Source organism: Porites lutea, chromosome 8 (assembly GCF_958299795.1).
Source record: "Porites lutea chromosome 8, jaPorLute2.1, whole genome shotgun sequence".
Taxonomy (NCBI): Eukaryota; Metazoa; Cnidaria; class Anthozoa; order Scleractinia; family Poritidae; genus Porites; species Porites lutea.
In genome coordinates, this window is record NC_133208.1 from 2,740,493 (window position 1) to 2,761,751 (window position 21,259).

At 38.9% G+C, this 21,259-nt stretch overlaps 2 protein-coding genes across 3 annotated transcripts in view; one reads left to right on the forward strand and one right to left on the reverse strand.

Annotated features, from left to right (window-relative positions):
* Positions 1–21,259, reverse strand: part of LOC140945964 (uncharacterized) — a 285,160-nt gene that overhangs the window by 224,277 nt on the left and 39,624 nt on the right. The gene's annotated exons all lie outside the window — the stretch shown is intronic.
* Positions 13,789–17,448, forward strand: LOC140945987 (uncharacterized). Its single transcript, XM_073395054.1, has 4 exons — positions 13,789–14,062; positions 15,026–15,089; positions 16,023–16,049; positions 16,171–17,448. The coding sequence occupies exons 1-4, from the start codon at positions 13,852–13,854 to the stop codon at positions 16,187–16,189; spliced, it is 321 nt and encodes a 106-aa protein (XP_073251155.1). The 5' UTR covers positions 13,789–13,851; the 3' UTR covers positions 16,190–17,448.

Consider the following 21,259-nt stretch of genomic DNA (forward strand, 5'->3'; position numbering starts at 1 on the left):
AGGTAGAAGATAGCTGTTCAAGTAAATAATTCGCTTGAAGAATACAAAGATACGTCAACGTCCAGAGCACGTTTAATGAGCCTTGCGATGTCAACTGCGCTTTTTCTAAACACACGAACTTGGTCCTTTCCTAAATTACAGCTGCAAAGAAAACAAAAAAAATCGCTTCTTGTAACTTTCTTCAGTCTCATCCATGCATAGGCGTGGAATAAATATTCCTCTGAAAAAGCAAAAAGTAATTCGTATTCCTTTCTCTCATTTTTGCCTCGTCGTGAGAGACCTCTGCTAGCAGGGAATTTCACTTATATCACAGCCCGTGATTGGCTGATAACACAATAACTAACCACTTATTGGCTTATTCAAACAATCCAGAACGTAAATGTCAGCTGTGTTTAGCAGACGTCCGTGGGGGAGAAATGAATGCGTGACAAACGAACCCCAAAGGACGTCTGCGGGGAGGCTAATTTGACACCTCATATGATGTTATCTATTCAAACCTGTATTAGGCGGACACCCTGTATTAAGTGGACACTACAGCATTCCCCGAGGGTGACCACTTAATACAAGTTTCACTGTACCATGTTTGATAGTTATGCTCCGATGTGCTGTAAACGTTATCACATCATCTTTTCAACAATTTCCTTCAAGTTTAAGTGTATTAGTTTTAAGAAACTGGTGCAGGTTTGAAAAAGTAAATCACTATTTTTTTTGTTTATAAGATACATTGTATCCAAGCCAACACCAGGTAAGATTTCCTCTCTGTCACTTGATTCTCTCTTAATTGGTCTCACTCAAAATTCCTCTTGTAAAGCAATACTGTTTACACCATAATATATTTTTTAGAGATTACAAAGAGGGATATTATGTTCTGAATCTTACTTCGGGTGGAGTATCAGTGACCAATACTTGCCTGGTAAGTTACTATAGCTGATGTACAAAAGTGCATGCTTAAAGAAAAATATGGGATTAGATTCTTAATTATCATTACTAGAATGTTAAATACAACCGAGTTATAACATGCCTCTGAGCTATCCCACTTTCCCTCCCTGCTGTTTTTTTTGCCAAAGTGGATGGAGTGAAATTTTTTGCTCTTTGTTGGCTTTCACTGGGTAAAAAGACTGTGGTGTACATTAAATGGAGTAGGCGAGGTAAAAAGAGCCCTAAGCTCGGACAAAGTCTGTTGAGATGTCACTTGATAAAAATGCGTATTTTTTGCACCTAACCTGACCATCACCAATTGAATGACCATTTCTCCCTCCCCTCTTCCAATGTTGTTTGTAGTAACACCAGAAAAACTGAATACATGTTAGCTGTTAGACAAGAAACTGTGTTGAACGGGGGTGGGGAGGGGGTGGCTTTGTTTCATTTGGAGTGAAGCATTAAAGCTATTTAACATTTTCTGTCCATCCTTTGTCTTTGATTGTCCTGTGGATGAACCCGACCTTTGAAGAAACTGAAAGACTCTGCAAGACTACAGGCTAGTGATCTCTGGCAAGGGTAAGATTTCTGCACTTCTTTAAGCTTATTTATTCCAAATCTATCCATATTATCTGTTCATATTCTTGATTTCTGTCTGCATGGCAAGGCATTCATGTTAGTGTTCAATACAATACAATGGTTTTTAGCAGAATTTGCATGAAAATAGAGTTTAGAGCAGCGGAGAGAATGCCGCTTGTACTATTTTAAAGCACCATCACGGCCGCCATGACGTCACTTGCAATCTTTACTAAACCGATCGCGCGAACGGAAATTCCCAGGGTATTATATCTTCGCCAAAGATTGACTTCTCCTTCTCAAATTCTAGTTAATTTGTACGCTTAGGGAAAGTACTACGAGCAAAGTTTCCATTTTAGAATAGATTAAACCACAGGGAGCTCACACAGTCTGTTTGTGCAACCAATTGCATTGTAATTTTATAGTAAATGGACTGGATTTACCGTTTGCTTCATCAAACTGCATATGTAGCAGTATACACCGTATTCACAAATGGCGGACACGCGGGAAAAAACTGGTGCCTAGTCATGAAAGCGAGGCGTTGGAGGATAAACAAAAATTTCAAATGAAGACTTTCAGTGAACTTCCAGAGTGTTTAGCACGGATTCCACCTAAAATAACTTTGTACGGACTTCTTTTTAAATACAGTTACGTGGGATGTCTTCTGCTTTTAATGTTTAGTAATGATTTGCTGTTTGCAATCAAAGGGGACGAGTATATCTGCAAGGAAACAGGATGATTTTGTAGGTTTCCGAAGCATCAGAAGCAGGACACGACAAGTGGGCGATGGCTTGAGAAAAGCGGCAAACATGTTGGCCCAGCTTCACACTGTAACCGAATACGAAAGCCAGATCACTACAATTCTGTAAAACAGAAATAAAAACAGATATTGGTGGCGAGAAAAAGAGAAATAAGCGACGGATATATGGCCACTGAAAACAGGTCAAGCTGAGAGCGGGTGAAAGATTCATTCACGAGGCTCATTCATTCATGTTAGTGACATCTTATACATATCTATGTATATATGTATGTCTGTATTTACAACTTCCTTTGGATCATATTAATTCCGTCCCTTTGGAGCGAATTGTTAGAGGTACGTTGGCAGAGCTTATCAAAAATCTCATGATTTCGTTGTCATTGCGAAATAATTAAAAATAATTTTATCAAAATTAGAAGCTGTAGTGTGTGAATCTTATGGCTTGCTATTTGCCTGGTCTCCTTTAGGGCATTATCTCAGAGAGCTCTTGGTAAAAAAAAGTGGTATAAAGCTTACATTTTACTAGGTTAAACTTTTAAGGCAATGTTTGTGTCAGGACTGAACATGGCAAGCTTCTGTTTCGAATAATTAAATTCGAGTCTGGATCCGTTTAAGAAGACCATCATTTTATTTATTTATGTATTCTTCAACTTTAAAATATAATGGAACATAAAGTTAAAACTCTTAACAGCCAACGATAAGAAATACGAAATTACTCGCTGAAATGATGTGTCTGGCTTACCGAGTCTGCCGAGTAACAAGTTGAAATTTTGAGCGTACTCCACTCGATCGCTCCTGCATTTATAATAAAAAAAATAGTTATAATTGATGTCCTTCGTTGATAAAGACCAGAGAATAACGTCCTGGCAAACAAAAATCAAACATAACTTCATCGAAACCTCAGTCACCTCTTCTTTCCTGTCTTCCTTTTTTCCATCTCGACTTGAACTGTTTTGTTCAACGGCAGACGTCTCTTGCGTTAACAAGTAGGCCATGTATCTGTCGCTTATTTCTTTTTTCTTGCCACCAAGATTTGTTTATATTTCTGTTTCACCGAATTACAGTGAGCTGGCTTTCGTACTCGGTTTCAATGTGAAGTTTGGGCCAACATGTTTGCCGCTTTTCTCCAGTCATCGTCAAACCTGTCGAGCTTCTGATGCTTCGGAAACCGACTCGAAAACCTACAAAATCATCCTGTTTCCTTGCAGATATACGCGTCCCTTTTGATTGCAAACAGCAAGTCATTACTAAACATTAAAAGCAGAAGACATCCCACGTAACTGTATTTAAAAAGAAGTCCGTACAAAGTTATTTTAGGTGGAATCCGTGCTAAACACTCTGGAAGTTCACTGAAAGTCTTCATTTGAAATTTTTGTTTATCCTCCAACGCCTCGCTTTCATGACTAGGCACCAGTTTTTTCCCGCGTGTCCGCCATTTGTGAATACGGTGTATATCGTTAAATATGTGCTTGGGTCAATGCTAATTAGACGTTGTGGTACCTTACCTAAGGAAAATTGTCGTTCCTTTGCCTCAAAAGTGGTGTTTTGAACCATTTTGAAGGATTTTGAGTTCGCTGTTTATTAACTGAGGCTAAAAGGACAACAATTTACCGTAAGTAAGGCAACACAATGTTTATTTAGCATTTATCCATGCACATATTTAACAATATACTGCTACAGATGAAGCAAACGATAAATATAATCCAGTACATTTTATAAAAAAATTACAATTTAATCGGTTACACAAACAGACTGTGTGTGGGCGCCCTGTGATTACGCTTTTATCTTTGTTTCTGTTGTCTCAGCATTTTTATCTTTGTGAGCGTCACATTAATTTCCTTCATCATTTTGAATTGTTACCCTCTCTTTCACAGTGTGTCAAAGATAAAAACAAATTATTTTAAATTGATGTACCAAATAATAATGAGCAGTGCGTGTTATTTTTCCTCGTATAAATGGCCCTAATAATGTGATTGGTGGGAAGTAAATAATCAGGTCAAATGTTACAATGCCAACAACATCTTTTTTGCGCATTTTGTGTCATCGCAAATATTTGGGACGATCGGAGTCAGAGTATTTTTTGCGCGAATGACGTCATGTGCCTTTGCGTTATGACGTCATCTATCATCCCTTCCCTATCAATAGGCCACTTGCACTAAGAGGTCATGTGACCAGCAATGACTTGGAATCCTTTTGATGACAAAAATTGACAGAGCACATAAAAATTGTTTTACACCTGAAATTTGAGAGGAAACGCATTTAAGGGAGATATTTTATGGCACTTCGATTTTTCAACAAAGTAGTATGAATTGTATTGGCTGCCTTGTTGGAGGGCATACTTTTGCCCTCCAACATAATGGCCAAAACAACTTTTTGCTTGTATCTTGTTAAATGTTTGATAGTTACGCTCAAATGTGCTGTAAACGTAGCCTGTGAAAACATCCGTTTCTCCTTGCTCTTCGCCGCTGGGGACGTTTTGCGCGGAGGAACATCTGCGACTCAGCGACAGAAATTCCATACTGATTACGCAAATCAATGTTTACTTAATAAATCCGGTAGTCGTGGGCTTCCAAATGTAAATTTATTCAATTTTAGGTTTCTCCTGATCAATTTTGGTAAAGTGATGTGTTCATCTGCGAACGAGCTCCAGCAAAACTCAAATGCTTGTTGTAGAGAAGACTATATTCCACAAATATTGACTGTTTTGTTAGAGATTCATCACGTTTACATTTGACCTTTGTGGCCTTTTGTCTTTTGTCAGTCAGTCATAAACAATAGCTGAAACAATGTAACTACTCCGTCGACCAATCAGGGCTTCTGACCGGATTCTGGACATATTTTACGTCATCAGTATGGAATTTCTGTCGCTGAGTTGCAGATGTTCCTTCGCGCGAAACGTCTCCAGCGGCGGAGAGCAAGGAGAAACGAATGTTTTCACAGGCTAGCTGTAAATGTTATCATGTCATCTTTTCAACAACTCATATTTTTAAAAATCAAATTTGGTCACGTGACCAGCTACGAACATCCTCATTTTAAGAAAATGGTGCAGGTTTGAAGAACTAAATGACTATTTTTTTGTTTAAGATATGACCTACTAATCGTTTTTGGACGGCAAAATCATATAACTTTCATTTTCGTAAAAATGATGTCACATGACCTCTTTGTGCAAATGGCCTATTCTCAATATTTGACGACCTGGGGGGTTGACAGCCCTGAATGAGATGGGTACACATTGCACCTATTAGGGGTTTTAACCTATTTACCAATACATGTATGCAGCCAGAGAAAGAAAAGACAGAATTTTTGATGCAAGAAGAAACAAATTTTTACAGCCCTGCAAAAAATCATCGCCAATTTCACAAATCGTTACTGTCCCTGTACTTGTCCTCGCGGGAAAATGGAGCGTTACAAAAGTGTAATTCCATGGCTGTGTCCCCGTTACTCCCTCGCTATGTCCCAGGGTTCGGGGGGCCGTGGTTTCAATTGACTGGTGTATTTGACTTTCAGCCACCGCAATACCCAGAAAATGAGTGTTTTTGCAAATTGCCCTTCAATGCATTGCAAACCCTTTAGGAATGTTATGTATGGCTGTGTAATCTACGTCACTTAAACGTCAGTGTATTTAGATTTTGTTGTAATCACTTTTATTTCCTTTCTTATTTCAGTTTTTTATCTGAGATAATTAACAAATGAACTATATTATTATGCGACACATTGATTTTACTTTTATCATCTGGCTGCTGCTCATATATACGTAAATTCTGTTTAAGTACCAAAGACTTCCGGTGTCTTTTCTCCCCAAAGCTATGACCAGATAATTTTGGGTCATTTTGCGTACAGTTGTCACAATCGATCCCGCAAATGAAAAAGAACTGACCTACAAAGAACATCTTGTAGTTGCTTTTCATGACTGTTCATCAAAGCTGTTCTGTGAAAGAGAAAACAAGGTATTTTTGGAAAGGAATTATGGCCTAAAAAGCACTTGCGACTAAGGGTTCTGAAAATCTTGGTTATGAACAGGAAAACGTGTATTTATAGAAACACTAAACACATCACTGATCAGTTGACCAGAATTGTGCGGAATTTTCAGAATTGTGTGGGATTTTGCGGCACCCTTTATGTGGTCTCCCCGCACCCGCGCACCCTGTCAGAAGGCCTGTGATTAACACAGTGCTTAAAATTTGAAAGTACGTGTGCATGTAACGTAGCTGCCTGAAATATGCCTGTTGGAAAATAAAATGTCTAATAATGTTTCCTGCCTTTCTTATAGATGCAAAGATGTACACGTAAAATAGTTAGACTAAGAGATAACATTATGGGACAGAGAGGGAAACGCCCAGTCTAGCCCTAGCATGAGGCCTGGATGTGTGAATTTCACCAAAGTTATTTTTAGGCCAATTAAATGCTCAAAATAATTCAGAAACTATTTTCTGAAGAAGTCCCCAAATTTTTTTTCAGTGTTGTCAAGAAGGAATGTAACAGTCACCAATACAATATTCTCAAAAGTTTGCTTTGAGGCAGTTGCAGTGGACTTTATGACATTTCAAACAATTGATTAAAATGTCTGTACATCTCAGGAATTAGACTTCTGCTTAATTACAACCTCTAAAAATAGCTTTGGTGAAATTCATATATCCCAGCCAACACCAGGTAAGATTTCCTCTCTGTCACATGATTCTGTCTTGGTCAGACTTGAAATTCCTCTTGTAAAGCAATACTGTTTACACATAATAATTATATTTTTTAGAGATTATAGATATTACAAAGAGGGATATTATGTTCTGAATCTTACTTTGGGTGGAGGATCAGTGACCAATACTTGCCTGGTAGGTTACTATAGCTGCAGATGTGCAAAAGTGGATAACATTTTGCTTGTGCAAAACATGGTTGCATGCTTAAAGAAAAATAATATGGTATGAGATTCTTATCATTACTATAATGTTAAATATAATGAGTTATAACTTGCCTCTGTGCTATCCCACTTTCCTTCCCCCTTTTTTCTGCCCAAGTGGATGGGGTGAAATTTAATGCTCTTTGTTGGCCTTCACTGAGTAAAAAGACGGTGGTGTACACTAAATTGAGGGGGCGAGGTAAAACGAGCTTCAAGCTCGGACAAAGTCTGTTGAGACGTCACTTCACAAAAATGCGTATTTTTTGCACCTAACCTGACAAGAATGCTTACCATCACCAATTGAATGACCATTTCCCCCTCCCCTCTTCAAATGTTGTTTGTAGTAACCCCGGAAAAACTGACTTCATGTTTATGGCTATTAATCAGACCAAAACTGTGTTGAACTTGGGTGGTGAGGGGTTTGGAGTGATGGTAGTGTGGCGTGTTATTAGAAAATACCTAGAAATGTCTTGAGAGTTTTTTCTGGGGTTGTAACTTTGAAGAGAAAAGTGGCTATTAATGAGAACTTGGTGGAAGAATTTCGAATGTTTAAAGCAAATGACAAAAATTGCACTACATTTCAAGTTGTGCAAGTGTATGGTTAGCCACTCGGGTAAGGGTGTAGTGGCCAAGTTGGTTAAGTGGGTGTTACATGTACCTCTTATCGTAAGAGTGCTAAAGTGTTAGGCAAACAGGGTGCAGTGTTAGGCAGGCAAACAATGTACTCCTCTGGACTAACTTTGTGAGACAAAAAGATTCTGTGCTCATGCTCAACATTTGTTTCGAAACCTTGAATTTTGTTCAGTTCAGCTGGGGTGCTGGTTTTTTTATTCATGGTGGCATATTTACAAATTTACAATCCTTATTACACACATCGTCATCATTATCTTTGAAAATCTTGAGGATGTTTTGTCCATTTTTTTGTTTTATGTAGTATTCTCTTTCTTTTTTGTTGTTGTGGTCTTTTTATTGTGGATTTACATTTAACATATTCATCCGCATTGTGTACAAAATTGGGGGGGCTAAATATTTTAGTCATACCGGGTAGGTATGTCATTTCTTTTGCGACTTTGGATTACTGACTAAAACCAAATGAGTACTTTATTCTATGAGGGAAGGGGCATATATATATATATATATATATATATGGGTCAATAAAGGATTCAAATCAACATATGTAGTCCATTCTCCTTTGTACAAACTATATATATATATATATATATATATACACCCGTTTTCAAAAAGGTTTTCATACAGAGAGATATATAGATAGATATATACTTTTGTTCTCTTGCACGTGCGCCCGTGTGTATTTTTCACTTGTTATTGTCCAACTTGTGAAAAACTCGGTTCAACGATAAATTTTTTCGTCGTCGGGGTTTTTGTTCCAATTTGAAATGTCGTTTTGATTTTTTTTTTTTTTTTAGAAAAATACATGCCCCCCTGCGATACAAACTTGCAATGGCGAATTACATAGCTGATTTTGGGAATGAGGAAAATATCCCGCGAAGCAGCCGATCCGCGAGTTATACGGCGTCACCAAATTGGTAGGCCAAATGCCATGGCATCTGTAGTAAGTGACGAAGCATTTTTATTGATGGAGTGTATTAAAAAATGCGCTGTCCAGGGGCGTGCTTAAGAGAAACTGTAAACTAACTTGAAAGCATTTGTGGCCGAAAGTTTATTCTGTCTCCAATGAGACGTTGCCTTACGGGCCGCGATTTTACACGAAAAAAGGTGAGACATAAATATATATGACCTGCTCATCATGGTTATGATAAAATCTACTTCTATGAACCTAGTTAACGTCTTGGTCCGTTTTAATCAATTGCTATAATATTGTTGCTCCTTCCCACATATCCAATATGGATATCCACCGTCACATCTTCCTTCTCAGCGGTTTCGAAAACACATTTTTTTTTTCATTTCATCTGCGTTTTTCCCCTTATCCTGTAACGACAACAATTATATGACCTACAAGTGACCGAATTCCTCATTCTTTAATTTTCAAGAGAATGCAAATCAAGAGAATTGCAGACAATATTCGTGCATTATTTTTTTTAATTGACAAATTGGAACAAAGAACCTGACGAAAAGAAAACTTATCGTTAAACCAAGTTTTTTCACAACTTGGACAATAACAAGTGTAAATGCACACGGGCGCACGTGCAAGAAAACAAAAGTATATATCTATCTATATATCTCTCTATATGAAAACCTTTTTGAAAACGGGTGTATATATATATATATATATATATATATTGTTTTTACTGTCTTTCATTTTCGTGCTCTAGTGCCGCTGTTGATGGATTAAATCCTGAATAAGCTTATCGCCTCTTCTAACATGGCAGAAAAATCATCATTTTCAGCCAGCTCTACTTCTACTACGACAACAAATGTAGGCAAATTATATAGACTTCTTGTTGACGGTGGAACAAAAGCTGTAAAGATTCAACTGGAAAAGCAATTTACACCTTTCCCTTCCAAGCTGGTCAACTTCCTTAAAACAAAGCTGGATAAAATCCAAGAACTGGTAGAAAGCAAGATTTTAAACAGTGATCAATTGAACCAACTTTGCCCAACAGACGGAAGTGACCCAGACCCTGAAAAATTTGACATCAGTCTAATTATTCTTATTCTCACAAATTTTTGTGAGTTACACCCCCCTCGCACAGGCTGGTCCAACATGCCACAAGAAAAGGACCGATCCCTTTCAGCAAAACTAGTTCGTTTAAGGCTTTTTCGTAATAAGCTGCTTCATCGATCTGACACACGTTTTAAAGAAAAGGAATTTCTTGATCTGTGGAAAAAACTTGAAGGTATTCTTTGTTCTCTTGGTCTGCCTTCATCAGACATAGAAAAGTTGAGACTGGAGGATTGCGAGGAGAAATATTATTTTGAAATTTTAAAGAAATGGGCCAACTCAGAGGAAGATTCCAACAGGAGGTTTAAAGCAATTTATGAAAACCAAGTCAAAGCACAGAAGACTCTTCAAGATACAAACCAAAGAGTTCTTCTAGTAGAACAGAACCAAATGGAGGCTAGCAAATTGCAGCAAGTGGACCACAAAACTCTTGAAGATACACACCAGGTAGCTCAAGACACAAACCAAAGAGTTCTTCTAGCAGAGCAGAACCAAATGGAGGCTGGCAAATTGCAGCAAGTGGACCACAAAACTCTTGAAGATACACACCAGGTAGCTGAAGGTCTACAGCGGTCTGTAGAGGAAGTTTTGAGAACTCAACAAGAAACGCAGCAGCAGATAAAGAATGTAGCTGCAGACGCTAAAGAAAGAAGTGATAAAGGTAAGGAAGACGAAGCACTGCTAAGAAAACTGGCAAAAGTTAATACAGAGAGAGTCATACAGTATCACTCTGGGAAATACCAGGAGGGAACGCGCTTGCGCATCTTTGAGAAGATGAAGTTGTGGCTAGACGACCGTACTTCTAAAAACCGTGTGATGGTAATCAGTGGAGATGCAGGAATGGGCAAATCAGTTATTTCCGCTGTCGTTTGTCAACGAATGCGAAATGCTGGTCGACTGTCGGGAAGTCACTTTTGTCAACACAACAAGGCGCGTGACAGAAATCCTAATATAATGCTTCAATCGTTAGCTTATCAGCTGAGTGAGCTTTTGCCACAGTATAAAAGAGAACTTGTAAAAGCACTGTCAAGAAACTTGGGTGAAGACATCAACAACCTAGAGGTTGGAGAGCTCTTTGAATTGCTGTTCAAGGAGCCTTTAAGAAATGTGGATGACCCGGGAAGAAGCTTGCTCATGGTGATTGATGGCCTGGATGAAAGTGAATACAAAGGTCGCAATGAGCTGCTTGATGTCATAGCTAATCACTTTAGTACACTTCCTGGTTGGATCCGATTTTGTGTTACAACTCGACCGGAAATAAATATCGCAGACCGTCTTAAAAAGTTCAACCCTGTTCTCCTGGAGCAAGATGATGAAGAAAATGTACAAGACATCGGACTCTTTCTTGAAAGACAGCTGTGCAGCGTCATTCAATCAGGCTCTGAAGAAGTTGTTATCGATGCACTGGTCCGAAAGGCTGCAGGGCATTTTTTATATGCTTATTTGATGGCCGATTTTATCAAGAAAAACGTTTCACTTCTTACGCCTGAGGAGTTAGGAAGACCCTTACCTTCAGGTGTATCGTCTGTTTATCAGTCCTATTTTGAGCGTTTGGAAAAAGAATTGACAATCAGTGAAGAACTGTTTTTGAATTTTCTAAGTGCTCTTGCAGCAGCAAAAGAACAACTTCCCCTAGACTTTGTTTCTAAGTTGTTGCTTTCGGACTGTAAGTCTCCAGCTGGTCACCGGAAAGTTAGAGAGGCTATCGAATGTATCTCAACCCTTTTACCTGTTCAAGATGGCTGCATTCACTTCTTTCACAAATCAGTTAAGGACTGGTTGACCGATGGAGCTCCCGACATGTACGGCGTGCAACACAAATTTTATGTGAACGAAGACCAGGGCCACCGTGCTCTTTCTCAGCTGTGTGTTGATGAACTTGATGATGTCAAAGGGAAAAGTGTTCTCGGCACGGATTTCAATGACGCTGCCAAGTACGCTCTTCAGTATGGTGTTAGTCATATGCTTGAGTTGGAAGAGAACACAAAAGCGTCCAGCAGGTTTCAAGAAATCATTAACAACTATGTTACCGACTTAGACATTGTGCATGCAAAGCTTTGTGTACACAACACGGTTACTTCTGAAGACATTATCTCTGTTCAAAAACGAGAAGCTTTTAAGTCGTTGAGCGATGAAAGTCAATGGGCCCTTAGCACGTTGTTTTCTCTCTTGAGAAAGTATCATAGAAGACTTTCGACGCATCCTAGTACAATATTTCAAGTGATGGTGAACGAGGGAGGGGACGTCTTTGCTGGTGAAGCGACGAAAGTTTTACAGAATCGTGAAATACCATACATGGAGTACCTTCATAAGGAAGCTGTGAAGAAGGAGTCGAAAAAGACCCAGGCTGAGTTTCTCTGTAACTCCACGGTTGCTTGTTTTGATATTTCACCGAGGCAGGAGTTCATGGTTTGCGAATGTACTGATGGGATGATTTACCTTTGGTCACTCAAAACTGGTGAGCAAAGGTGGGTACGGCGGGTCGCGGTCAAGAAATGGCGCCTCTTTCGAGTGGTGCCAAACTCAAATGTATACTCATGTTATCGCTCTGTTGTTTTTCACCCTACTGAGCCCATTGTTCTTCCTGGAATCCTTAGTCACGCTTACTCGTTTGAAGGAAACCTCCAACCTCTGTTTCCTAGAAGCAACTGCAGATTTTCTGTTTGTTCAGTTCATGGGGACAAGAGCAAAATTATCACCGATTGCCCTGGCGATGCTAAATGCCTTGTCATGTGGAATCTAAAAAATGGCCAAGAGATCACTCGAACCATCAGAAATGAACGTGTTTTGTCTTTTGCTTGGTCTCCAGATGGAACGCTTCTGGCAATTTCCCATTTTTCGGGACTGGTATGTTTGGTTGACGCATTGAACTGCTTAGACATCACTCTCGCAGAAGTCACCACCTATAAACCTTGTGGAATGATAAAGTTTACCCCTGACAGTCAATCCCTTTTTTGTTGGTCTTGGTCATTTCGAGAAAGTGAAGAGAAACACAACGACGTGCTGGTAATAGGTGAGCTCCCAACCCACAGTTGTCGTATAAACGTCGTTAAGTTGCCTTTTGACACACTTTCCTTGAACCGTTTATGGGATTATCCATGGCATGATCCTCGAGATTACGAATTACCTAGCAAAGGTGGATTCTTGTTGGGAGATCCTGTGTTTTTCAGTCGTTTAGCGCACTTGTTCCCTAAGAAGTTGACGGGATTTGCATTTGTATTAAACAAACGAAGTGTATTAAGGGTACTTTTAGACAACAAGAATATTACAATGCTGAACTGTGATAATCAAGAAGATTGGAAGGCCATTTGGCGTCTTTCTTCGTATTCGGATTTTCGTCACATTGCCTTCGCTTTAGATGGGAAGACCATTTATAGTACCATTGTAGGGCCTGAAGGCTTTCGGGTGCTATCCTTGGATGTGTCGAGTGGCGAGCGTAAAGTAGAGAAAGTGATAAGCACAAATGGAATTTTTCTTGTCCCTGTGTCGGAAGGTATCATTTTGAAACAACGTGAAACTGACGAGGATGTTCAGCTATGGAATTTTGAGTTCTCACAACAAGTCCGAAGTTGGCCTAATTTAAGGGAGGTTAGGGATATAATGCCATTTTCAGACCGCTGTGTAGCGTGTGTGGGGAGAGATTTTGAAGTAAGCATCCTGGACACATCAAATGGAAACGTAGTGAAGACCATCCCACTTTGTCGCGAGAGTTACTACAACCACCGAAAAATATTTTATATGCCTCATAAAGAAGAACAAGTCGTTGTATGTAACAGTAAATATCAGCTGCTATCCACCGCTCATAACTCAGTTCAGCTGTCAGACGGCAAAACTAAACTATGGAAGGGAGCTGTGAAATTTACTGATTATTTTTTAGATGACGACCTACCTGGGATGTTTTCTCCAACGGAGGAGTTTATCCTTGTCTCGTCTACAAACTCTGAGTCGAAGAAAGAAGTACTTGTGCTTGCAGCATCTTCAGGAAAGTATCTCCGGACGCTATGCACCGTTCGCAAAGTTCTTGGCTGTGCCTTTGTAAGTAAGACGGAATGTGTTATCGTCTGTATGAATACTTTAGGGAGGTATTGTCTTCCGTTGTTCAATGTTAGCACTGGGGATTTCCTAACTGTACTTGATATAGATCTTGTACCAACGCGGTGTCTGGCTTCCTGTCCACTAAAGGGTTTGATCGCTATTGGCCTTGAGGACTCCGAATGTATGTGCGCAGTTATCCAAGTAAAACTGCCACGAGACAAAGTAAACCGGGAAGCAAAAGGTGAGCAATGCTTTTTTTTTCCTAATCGTAAATCGAAGAATTGCTAAGTTTGCATAGCGTCGACAGATCACACCTACATTAAATTGGCAATATCGGTTGCTAAAAAGAAGCTTGGGTGAAGGATAGTGCAGTTTGTAGATATTAGTGGGGTCGAACCTCTATTAAGCAGCCACTCTATTTAGGGGCCTGTTACAAGGTTCCCTGCGAACAAAGCTGTCAGTAAATCACTGTAAAAAGTACCTTTATTAAGCGTCCACTTGTCCCTTCCCCGAGGCTGGCCGCTGGCCGCTTAACACTTTAAGTCCCAAGGGTGACCAACTTCAATTTTCCCCTAACAATATCATTACATCGTCTTAAGAAAACGTTATGAGAATTAATGAAATGATCACCTAAGAGAAAATGCTTTGATCTTTCAACAAATTCTCTCAACTAATTCTTTAGGGAAATTTATGGAGATCAGTCTGGAGAATTTGTCTGTCGATATTGGGGCTCATACAGGTTTAACAGAGGTTCCACTGTATTTCCTTCTCCATTGAGCGAGATATCTGAGCTCCAGAAAATTTTGTGAATCTTTAAAAACTTTGCCAGTAGCTTTCTTCTCAGTTTTCAAATATTCTTGCAGATTTGGTAGATAACATAGATCTTCTTTAATTGACAGAGATGTTATAATTGTTCGGTCTTACTTTGTTATCTGGGACCACTAATAAATACAAAGTCAGTTTTATTGTGGATTTCAGATCCTTACATAAGCAGATATTTTCTAATTTCATGCGTAAATTAAGTATTGTCGATTGCTTTTGGTTTTTGTATTCAGTTTTCCCTTTCCATAGTCATCCAGGAAAATTTCACTGAAGCAATCAGAAATAAGTGGCCTTTATAGTTTCGATAGTATTATTTGTGTACATGAATTTTCAATCGGTCAACTGAGAAACTTATTCATCGTATTTTTAAAATGTTTTGCAGTTTCCGAAAGCTCAACACTTGGAGACAAAGTTTGTGCCACAGTGCGTCGACCTAGCAACGAATTGTGAGTGCAAGATTTTCTTTTCTCTCCCGTTCCGACTGTGATTGATTGATCATTTTACTAATTTCTTTGTGACTGAGGAGCCCAGGCTTCATAAGCCTTCTGGTTTCTTCTGGGCTCCCTTGTCAACTAACAATTCTTATACCGTATTTATTCGAATAAGCGCCCAGCCTCGAGTTAGCGCCCACCTCGAATAAGCGCCCATCCTAAAGGCAGAAAAAGTTAATTAGCGCCCAGCCTCGTATAAGCGCTCACTCCCACCCCACCCACTTGAGTGAATAAATTCTAGTAAGAGACTTCCCCGAGGACGGAGTTTTCTTCAGAGTATTTTACAGAAAAATTGCTTTGTTACTTCTTCGCGTTTTGTTATTAGCATTTATTGTTTTGTTGCAAAATAAACATACTTCAGTTGCTGAAAATAGTGAAAATTTAATAAGTGCCCAGCCTCGAATAAGCGCCCACTCTCAAGGTCCAAAAATTTAATAAGCGCCCAGGGCGGTTAATCAAATAAATACGGTATGTATTTTTGCATTGCAATTTACATTGGCTAAATAAAACTGAACTGAACTGAAATTGTAAAACGTTTTATTAAATTAAGTGCAGTTTCGTTGCAAAAGATTGCTGCTGAGGAACCTTTATGTGCTTACCAATGATCAGGAATCAGCGTGTAACCAGAACATTATTTTAATAGCAAACGGGTAGGCATATAACCAGGATTATAATACGGGATTTTTACATCGGAAAGACTCTAGCGGCAGCTGACTCAGTTATATAAACTGAACTGAACAGAACTGTTACTGCTAACAGTCTCTCACAATAAGTGTATAGATGCTCTTGATATTCTTTATTACTTTTAGAATGTATCGTTTCACTCCGAATTTTAATGTACCTTTGTCTATTCTATTCAAAACCGTTTTATTTTTTATTTCTTTTTAGCGGTGGATCTACCAGTACTTGTGCCTAGTAAGTAGAACTCAATAACTTTATTTCTATTTCTTACATTGATGGTTGTGGTAGTGTTTTTCGTCTTACTTTATTGCAAAATGGTTGTTGATGTTATAACACATACTTATTAATCTTGCAGTTTGGAGCTTCAACATTGATGATGGATGTACATGAAGTATCCAGAAATGTTACGTGAGCAGCCAGTCTCTTATTGACACATTGACAGCAGGTGGATTGAACAACACGCTGTAAAAAAAGCCCTTAAAAATGGAAAAGCTTCGAAAAGTATGCCATCAACAGTACGTTTGAACCTTTTAATTAAATGTTGATCTTTTAGCATCGTTTTAGCATCGTTTAAGGATTTACACTAATTATTAGCAAGTAAACCAGAAAACCTCTTAAATTGATGCAGAGTATCGTAAGCAGTAGCACAAGGCTTACATTTGAAGAGGTTCTATTCACATTGGGTGAATTAAAATTAGAAAGGCAAACCTACAGAAAACATGTACAGTATCATAATCTTAACAGATTGAGGAATATTTTAAAGACTTTCCTTTTGGTGTCATTAAATGACTATGTTAGCAAGTAAAACAGTGTAGTGTAAATAAACTATGTAGGACCGGATGGTTAAACCTCTGTAACCTTATTTCTAACCATACATGTATGTCTTTTATTGAGTTACAACAGAAACTCATAACTCACCTTATGAGTTTCTGGTTATAAGCAATAGCTTTAGATTTGTATTTGAAGAGTTAAGATTTAGGACTGACAAAAATCGTAAGAAATGATTCAGCATCGTTACCAATGACTTACGGTTAATATTTGAGTATTTCTCTGTTTGTTAAGGCTTAGTATAAGTATAGATTACAGGGAACCAACAGAACTAATGTTCAGTTTTATTCGCAATAGCTTCCAAGGGTTGCTGACGCCTTACTTAGGTTTTTCTTAAGTTTTTAGCTTCTAGAATTTGCAATCCAAACAGGAAACCTAAAGAAATGATGTTCATTATCATCATAACCTGTAGCTTAAGGTTGATAACTGAAGACTAGAGTTTTTTGTTGTCATTATATTAAATGACTTAGTTTAGCGAGTTAAAAGAAACACCCAAGAACTTACTTTTAGTATCATAAGCAATAACTTAAGTTTCATATTTCAAGAGTTCTTTATTCTTATTGGTGTCATTAAATGGCTTAGATCGAATTAGCACTCTTATTGTATAATAATGTCCCGTAACTTAAGGTTGTTAATTGCAGATTGTTTTGGTTGGTAATGATTAGTTTAGCAAATGAAAAGGAGAACCTAAGAACTTACATTCAGTATCGTAAGTAATAGCTTAAGTTTTGTATTTGAAGAGTTCTTTACTTTTATTGGTGTCATAAAATGGCTTAAAATAAGCACTCCAAGTGTATTAACATGACCTGTCGCTTAAGGTTGGTAATTGCAGTTTTTTTGTCGGTATTATGTGACTTAATTTAGTCAGTGAATAGAAATACCTTAGAACTTACTTGTAGTGTCATGAACAATAGCTTAAATTGTACATTGACTCAGTTTAGCAAGTGAAAAGGAAAACCTAAGAACGTACTTTTAGTATGTTCTATATTTAAAGAGTTCTATGTATTTATTGGTGCAATTAAATGGCATAGATCGAATTAGCACTCCAAGTGTATCATCTTGACCTGTATTGCTAAGGTTGATAATTGTAGAGTTTTTTGTCGGTATTTGATGACTGTAGTTTAGCAACGGAAAAGGAAAACCCAAGAGCTTACATTCAGTATCGTGAGCAGTAGCTTAAGTCATATATCATTTTTTTATTGCAGTCATTAAATGGCTTAGAACTAGCACTTAAGTACAACAGAACCTTAAGAAGTGATGTTAAGTATCCGGCATCATGACCAGTAACTGAAGGACGATAGTTGTAGAGTTTTTTGTCAGTATTATTAAAACAAATTAGTCAGCAAGTGAACGGAAAAATCTTAGAACAGGGGCGTAGCTGCCTTAAAAGCCATTAAGCCCAGGTTAACAAAAATTTGGTTTAAAATTACCTTATATAAGGGAAGGTAGGTTTTTTATTGGGAGGAGGGCTGCCTCTATGACCCTTCCCAGACTATGACAAACTTCCTGATCCCCATTTCTACCACTATCAGCAACATCTATCGATGGTCGTGAACCTGATGATTTAAGCCCCGAGCTCAAATGAAAAGAATGTTTCACCAAAACAATAGCCAGGGACAATAGCTGAATTTTCTCGGAACTGTATTGTCCCGCTGAAGCTTGTGAAGGACTATGTTGATCACCTTGCTCAAATTGAAATGCGTAAGGAAAAGCGAAGAGCTGAAAGTGAAAGGCAGAAAACGCAGCGGCTGGAAGAAGATAACAACGACATTTAATGAGAGCAATTGTAAAATTCTGACCAAATATCGTCGTTGAAAGTTCATGAACTTAATTTGTACTTGGTACGTCATGTAATCGTGTTTAAGGGGAAGAAGCCAGAGAAAGTGGCATATATAAAGTACATATCGCTAGCAGGATCTTATCAGGCATGGAGAAAGAGACTCCACTGCTCAGAAAGTGATGAAGAAGAAAGGATTGTAGGCTCTGAAACATTGTCAACATCATCGAGAGAATTGAGCGATATAAGTGACAGCCCTGTACTGCATATAGTGAACACATCAACGTCAAGATACGGCCGAAAGAGAACACGGGTCGTCCAGCGTCCGAGACAGTTACGTGCCATGGCAAAACAAGAAGAAAAGAGAAAGAAAGAGTGAATGAATCTGATGAATGAACTGTAACAAAACTGCTGTTTAACAGGAATCTTGAGTAATTACAAGTTCCCGTTCAATAGAAGGGACTGTACGAAGCTATAAAATACGAAAAAAATGACATCAATGTGGTAACTGAACACATTTACACAAACCACTGTGAAGAAAAGGCTTGACTCTTCCTTAACACCTTTTATAATAAGGGTTGACCCTCCCCAAGGGTCCCATTTTTGGTTTTGATTACCCTCCCCCTCTGAAGCCCCACCCCTCCCCCTCCCCCTCCCCAATTAAAAACGTACCTTCCCTAATCGAAAGTTAATAACAGGGAGTGAAATTGAACCTAACACGGATACAAATGTCTGTCGGGGTGATGCACATTGGCCCACTTTGTTGACTTTGATTACCTGCTAGAATCATATAGTTTTATTGTTGGTGAACATAACTGTTAACTCACTGTTATGCTTTTTACTCATTTAACGCGACAGTTTCACCCCTTAACTGCAAAAGCGAACTGTGCTGTATTGTCTTAACTAAAGACAACCGTTAACGTAGCTTGCTTCTCTGTCCTCACCCCCTCTCTCTCCTCCTCCCTCCCTTTCAGGACTTCTACAACAGGGCCGGGTTGCTCAAAGCTGGGGTAAGATAACCCAGGGTTAGTGCGAAATTTGAATTCAGATATGAAAGCTTAAAACGTAAATTCAGTTTAATTCTTTTTGTCAAAATGTTGATGATTGAATGCTCTTAAAATAAGAGAGAAAATTTTCCCGAGAAAATGCTTTTGAACAACAGAAAAAGGAACCTGGGTTGAAATGAACCATGGGTGAAGCGCTAATCGGCCTTCGAACAACTGGCCCCAGGGCCTCAAAAGGAAAAAATGGTTGGCTACGCCCCTGAAGAACTTACAATCAGTATCATGAACAATAGCTACGTTTTAAATTTTGAGGTCTTCCTAAGAGTATCATTGAATGACTTCGTATTAGCAAGTAAAATGCAGATCCCCATAAACTTATGTTAAGTATCATAATCAATAACTATTGTCTGTGAGATGTTAATTTGTAGTATAATAAATAGTTGGACAGTTTCTGCATATTGTTAAGATTTTGTTTTGGGAATTGTTCTGTATGTGACTGACAATGATATTTTTGCTAACGCAATGTTGGGGTGAAAAATAACGTAAAAGTAGGTTCTTTGCTCCTCAAAAGCCGTCAGTGTAATCAAAGGTGGCCGCTACTGGGGGTATCAAGGTCTGGACATATCCAATACTATTTAAAACTGTTAACGCAGAGGTATAGGAATTATATATCGCAACCACCTGCATTCCCTATCGTCGAAGGGTATGGATTTGCTTCCATATCCTAAGGTTAACCTGCGTCTGTGAACTTATCCAGGACTAAGGCCTCGTTTTGGGGGGAGGAAGGGTTATCGCAACCGGCGCCAAAACTCCCCCTTTGCTCAAGATTTGGAATGCTTTCACATCCTAGGGTTAACTTGCCTCTTTTTCATATCAAGGAAATTAGTGAACAAGACCTCACTTTATAAAGAGATTTCATGCTATTCGAAAATAACCTGTCCCTCCTAAATAACCGTATCGGCTATTTTTGGGCCCGTTGGTCGTAAATACTTGTAAGAACCAGCCAAGGAAAGCTGTAGCCTGCAGAGCATACATATCTTTGTGTTGCTCTGTCGCCATCTTGGATAATGATATTGACAGAGGGTTCAGGCAAGCCAAAAATGATTGCAAGCCGAGGGAAAGGACGACGGGCCTAACATAGAGAAAGCGGAGCAGAGGGAAAAATACGCCTGCGCACAGTCATTGTTGGTTTGGTGAACACGTACACTAGATAGACAGCGAATCTGATCGGTGATGATGGTAGCATTTTGATTGCTAGCTGCCAATCAAAGCCACGTTTTTTCGGTCCTTTCGCGCGGAGAATTTACGCATAATTTACGTGCTTCTTGAGATTTTTGACGGTAGTCGCAACGCGAAGATCATGAGAAGCTTCAAAAACGCAAAGCACAAGGGAAGACTCAACGTGAAAAGGAATGCGGCTCTTCTTATTTTTAAGTCCTTCGCATGACCTGTTGCGCAGCGACTACCGCTGAAGATCCCGAGAAGCGCCTGGGTGCAAGGCATCTCCTGTGCTGCAAGCTGACCTTTGGTGCTATTTTCAAATGTATACTACCCACTGTTGGAAAAGTTGTGGGGTTGATAACCTTGAACAAATGGCCAAGGCTGACAATTTTGGGACTACATGGGTTGAAAACGTGAACCGAGTAAACCTCTATATCAGTGCTACTTGACGGCAAACGTCCTGCAAGCACATTCGCAGACGAGTCTATCTACTGTGACTGTTTAAACAGATCTTTCGGGAAGTAAAATTGTTCAACGGTGAAGCTCCATAACTTCACTTAAAAGTAACATATACCAATCCCTACTAGGACGTGTGTTTCTTTTCTTTTCTTTTC

Bases quoted from the DNA above. Each gene is read 5' to 3' on its own strand.
- LOC140945987 (XM_073395054.1), top strand. From the start codon at position 13,852: ATGAATACTTTAGGGAGGTATTGTCTTCCGTTGTTCAATGTTAGCACT. The intron at 14,063-15,025 runs GTGAGCAATGCT...AATGTTTTGCAG, and splicing joins AGTAAACCGGGAAGCAAAAG to TTTCCGAAAGCTCAACACTT. The intron at 15,090-16,022 runs GTGAGTGCAAGA...ATTTCTTTTTAG, and splicing joins CGTCGACCTAGCAACGAATT to CGGTGGATCTACCAGTACTT.